Raw genomic sequence first — 4188 nt, forward strand, 5'->3', positions numbered from 1 at the left:
CCCCAAAAAAACACGGAAACAAAAAACATACATTAATACTCTTATTATTAACATTACCATTGAAATTATTGACAAGAAGTTGTTTTTTTAAAACAAAACACGTCCAAAAAACACACACGCACATTGCGCCGTGGAAGGAATTCCTGGATTTTAAAAAGGGCACGGCAAACGAGCGCGCGTTGGGAAAAACAAAAAAAACGAAAAGGCAGACACGACCCGAAATTAAACGACCACGCGGCCCGCTGCCAAGCGGGAACACCGAACAGAGCCCCGGCACGCCAGATCAGCCCACCGCGGGTGCCCTCCTTGCGGGGACCCTCCGCGGGGCGTCGCCGTGAAATTTGCGCGGCCGGGGGGGGGGAAGATGCGAGGTGCGAACGGGGGCCCGCCGCCAACAAACGCGGGCGCACAACTGTGAAGAGTCGGTCTCCTGTGCCGCGGCCTTCGCGGCTCCTCCGCTCCTTCGGCGCCGCCCGCAAGACGACGGCCCCCGAGTGTTGCAACGGCGGCACTCCTGCGGAGAGTGGGCGGGGAGCAGGAAAGGGCAGATAAGGCGCCCACTCGAAGCACACGGGTGTCAATGAGAGGCCCGATGAATTTTCATGTTGCGCGGTCGGTTGGGCAAAAAAGCAAAACGAAACTAAAGCTCGTGTGAGCGGGGCGAAAATGAGAGGCGCGACAGCGGACGCCGGCGGAGTACCGAAATGATCCCAAGCAGTAGCCGTGCCGCGTCCACCAGCAGGGCGCGGGGGCCGTGCTTCGGAATATATGTTTCGAAGTAGCCGGCTGCCTAGCGCGCCTCTTGGGCGGCGGTCGCTTGTATGCTGGGGAACGCCGCATTTTGTTTGAATTATAGAATCTGATAATTTCGCCTCTGAATGAATAACGTGCGCCGTCGGCCCCTTTCGTTCTAGTTCAGCGGTCCGGACGCTTCAATTGATGTCGCGGGTTCAACTCATATTTGGCTTCAACTCTTTCCGGCTGATTTTCAGGGGGTTGAAAAAAGAGGGGCGCAGACGCGGCGCCGCCCGCTTTGCCACCACCTCGCGCTGCTCCTGCTGCTTCATCGCCTTTGCGCCGAGAGTCCCGCAAGGCCTCTCAACAAGGCCGCCTCACCTTTCCCCCGCTGCGTTGCTTCAGCCCATCCTTCTTTCTGGACCTGCGCGCGCGGCGGCGGGGCGCTCTCTCTCTCTTTCTGGGCGGGGGCGCGGCACGGGCTCAATTACTCGCAAAGAGGGCAGCCAAGAGCCGGCAACTAGACCCGTTGACTCGTTGTCGGCGGCGGTGTCGGGCTTTGGGCGGCGCCGTGTTCAGGAGGCCCGGAACAAATGCAGTTGATCTTCCGCCAAACAACCGCACGCGCCGAAGTGTGGCGGCATCCCTCCCGCTGGGGACTCTTCACTGGCAGCTTCTTCGGCTGTGCGCGGAGACGCGGAATTGAATCCGGGTCCTTTTTTGCGGGTCGGCCCGTGGAATGCTGGCGGTCTCAAGCGTGAGAAGCGGACCCCTCTGGAGAAGTGGTTGAAGGAGGGGCATGTTGCGGTGCCTGTTCTCTTTGAGAAGTATTTTGCGGTGGACGTGTGCAGGTGCTCTTTTTTTTAAAAATTTTGGCATTTTGGTTGGCGCCAACGCCTCTACGGCGGCGCCTCCGCACTTCTCCAGGCGGGGATCGGCGCCCTCACCGGCCCTCGGAAGGCAGAGCGCCCGCCGTTCTGGACGCCGAAACTGACCGCCTTGGAGCGGCGACGAACGCATCTCTGCAATGTCGCATTTGCTCGCTGAATGGAGCAGTGCTCCCGACCGGTGCCGGCGGAGGCGGCAAGCTGCAGCCTCACCAGTACACCCTACGCCCCGCTCCCCGCCGGTTCGCCGGTTGCGGCGGCGGATGGCCAACCGACCGCCACGAAGGAGCGCGCCGACGCCTTGGCGCGAGTGTGCGCCGCCACGTCTGATTTCTCTTTGGGGAGCTTGACGCTGCATCGCGGGAGATGCGTCTCCGGAGCGCGCCGGGGCCTGGCGCGCTTCACTGCGAGGCCCTGCAGCAACTGCCCCTCACTGCCTGCAAGGAACTCGCGGCCGCGTTCAACGGGAGCATCGGCGACGGTGGCGCTCCGGCTTCCCGGAAAGGAGGGCATTGCAATTGTCCCACCCTTCAAGCCTGGGAAGCCGGGCAAATGCTTCCCGCCTCGCTTCGGCCCGTTGCCCTCACCAGCTGCCCGCGTAAGCTCGCGGAAAGAATTGCGGCGCGACGCATTCGCGGCACTCTTGAAGCCCAACTTCTTCCTCAGCAAGCTGGGTTTCGCCCTGATCGCTCCACACTGGATCCGCCGACTCGCCTGCTTGCTCAGACATTTCACTGTGGCAAGCGGGGAAGGTCGGTGCGGTGCTGGTGGGTCACGCTAGGGCCTTCGACTCGGTTCATCGCAGCCGCATCCTTCACGCACTCCGCGCGCACAAGGTGGTGTCGTGCCTGAGCCGGTGGGAGGCGGACTTCCTTTCCCTGCCGCGCGGCCAAAAGCCCCGTGTAAAAAATACACTCATCACACCGGTTCATTTCACCCGCGGCTCCCGCAGGGTTAAGTGCTCGGCCCGCCGCCGCCCACCGTTGCCGCGAACAGCCTCGGTGAGGAACCGGTGTGCATCCCCAACCTTGAACTCGCTTTCTTCACTGATGACCTGACCGCTACCACTCGCACCACCGAGAGAGGGAGAGGCGCCATGGAGTGCACGTTGCGGCAGGCGTTGGATAGCGCCTCAAGATGGGCAGAGCAGAAGCAAACATGGAGCCCAGCGCCGCGAAGACGAAGCGCGCGCTGTTTTGGCACCGCCCTCACGGACAGCAGGGAACTGCACGCGGGAGGGGCCCGCTTGGTGGAGGATCGCCTCCCGCGATTCTTGGGGCGGTTTTGATCCAGCCATTGCGCGGGGTCGGCCGGCAGGCGCGGGAATCCTTCGCCGTCGCAAAAACAAGACTTATGGAGGTCGAGGCGGTGTCAGCGAGAACATGGGAGCCAAAAATGTAAAATACCGCGTCCGCTGCCCAAGACCCTCGCTGGTGGGTCCCCCAACTCCCTCTACGGGCAGTGGCGCGCCGCAACACGGCTTCGCTGTCGGCGCTGGAGCGCCTGGAGAAGTTGCACACCCGCGCCGCCGGCGTCATCGCTGGCGTTGCCGTCGGGGCCTCTTGGGCGGCTGCTGAAGAGGAGGCTCGCCTTCTCTCGCGGGAGGGCGCTGCGTCGATGCGGGGTACCCAGTGCTATCTGCAGTCGTGCGTGCGCGGCGGCGAGTTACAGCAACACGCCGAGGCCCTTTTCCCGCCTTCCAACCCGACACACTCAGCCCTTCGCCTGATAGCGGGGTTAAGTTGCACGAGCGTGGGTAATTTTGGCGCGCCCCATTGCCGCGGAGCCCCTCGATGCCGCCAACGCGCGTATGTACCTTGGCACGTCGCCGCCGGGTGGATTGGGCGCCGATGCTGATCCGGAGGAGATATACAAGGGATGCACGCTGCGGGTGGAGTCGAAGGCGCATGCCCCCATGACGCTCAATGGGCGGGCTGCTCGCTAGAGCTCGGAGTGCGGGTCTGGCCGCGCCGCCCGCTTATTTTAGCGCCAGGCACACGCGCCCGTGCAGTGTGAAGTGAGGCGGCGGCTTGCTGGCGTGCGGCTGCCGAGCGGAGTGCCAGGCATCGAACTGAGCCCCGCTGAGCTCCTGCTATGCGTTCTGAAAACGTCCGGCAGGCGAGTGGCGGGCGTATTTACTGCCTCACCGTCCCTCCAGAGCGCGCTTGAAACGGGCCCGACCCGAGTCACGGACGGGGTGCTCCGCCGCATTTGGAGCGTCATTGCCGGCCCGCTCCGTCGTGGCGCGTGCGCCTGCGGTTTAACTTTATTTTTTGGCCGCGCCGGCGCCCCTCACACACACAACGAGGCGGCTGGCAAACCTGCGAAGGCAGCGCTGGGGGAAGTTCAGGACGCACCCGCGCGGATGGCGGACATCTGCACCGCCACCCGCCGCCGCCGCGCACAGAAAACTGAGGGGGCCGCCATTATCCCCGCAGGACCCGAAAGCCAGCGCCGGCGCCTCGTCGTGGATGGCGCGAGTCCGCAAACAGCCCCGCTGACGCGTGCAGGGGAGTTGATTCTGGCGCGGTGTTGCGCGGGCGCCTCGCCTCACTTGGGTCGGCCG

At 63.6% G+C, this 4188-nt stretch overlaps 6 protein-coding genes across 6 annotated transcripts; 2 read left to right on the forward strand and 4 right to left on the reverse strand.

The window, feature by feature from the left end:
• Positions 1-939: 939 nt before the first annotated feature.
• Positions 940-1338, forward strand: Tco025E_09291 (uncharacterized protein; the record flags this gene model as incomplete). The annotated part of the gene is made up of 1 exon (XM_029376111.1): positions 940-1338. One exon carries the CDS (start codon positions 940-942, stop codon positions 1336-1338), a length of 399 nt encoding a protein of 132 aa, XP_029223762.1.
• A 60-nt stretch (positions 1339-1398) lies between these two features.
• On the reverse strand, positions 1399-1755 carry Tco025E_09292 (uncharacterized protein; the record flags this gene model as incomplete). Its single annotated transcript, XM_029376112.1, has 1 exon — positions 1399-1755. The coding sequence occupies one exon, from the start codon at positions 1753-1755 to the stop codon at positions 1399-1401; it is 357 nt and encodes a 118-aa protein (XP_029223763.1).
• Positions 1756-1782: 27 nt separating this feature from the next.
• Tco025E_09293 (uncharacterized protein) lies at positions 1783-2403 on the forward strand (the record flags this gene model as incomplete). The annotated part of the gene is made up of 1 exon (XM_029376113.1): positions 1783-2403. The coding sequence occupies one exon, from the start codon at positions 1783-1785 to the stop codon at positions 2401-2403; it is 621 nt and encodes a 206-aa protein (XP_029223764.1).
• Positions 2404-2830: 427 nt separating this feature from the next.
• Tco025E_09294 (uncharacterized protein) lies at positions 2831-3160 on the reverse strand (the record flags this gene model as incomplete). The annotated part of the gene is made up of 1 exon (XM_029376114.1): positions 2831-3160. The coding sequence occupies one exon, from the start codon at positions 3158-3160 to the stop codon at positions 2831-2833; it is 330 nt and encodes a 109-aa protein (XP_029223765.1).
• On the reverse strand, positions 3157-3531 carry Tco025E_09295 (uncharacterized protein; the record flags this gene model as incomplete). The annotated part of the gene is made up of 1 exon (XM_029376115.1): positions 3157-3531. One exon carries the CDS (start codon positions 3529-3531, stop codon positions 3157-3159), a length of 375 nt encoding a protein of 124 aa, XP_029223766.1.
• A 357-nt stretch (positions 3532-3888) lies between these two features.
• Positions 3889-4188, reverse strand: Tco025E_09296 (uncharacterized protein; the record flags this gene model as incomplete). Its single annotated transcript, XM_029376116.1, has 1 exon — positions 3889-4188. A coding segment is annotated over one exon (300 nt), but the record flags the coding sequence as incomplete, so codon positions are not given.

The sequence above is a fragment of the Trypanosoma conorhini genome, assembly GCF_003719485.1.
Source record: "Trypanosoma conorhini strain 025E chromosome Unknown Tco_14.4_contig_01055, whole genome shotgun sequence".
In the NCBI taxonomy this organism is placed as follows: domain Eukaryota; phylum Euglenozoa; class Kinetoplastea; order Trypanosomatida; family Trypanosomatidae; genus Trypanosoma; species Trypanosoma conorhini.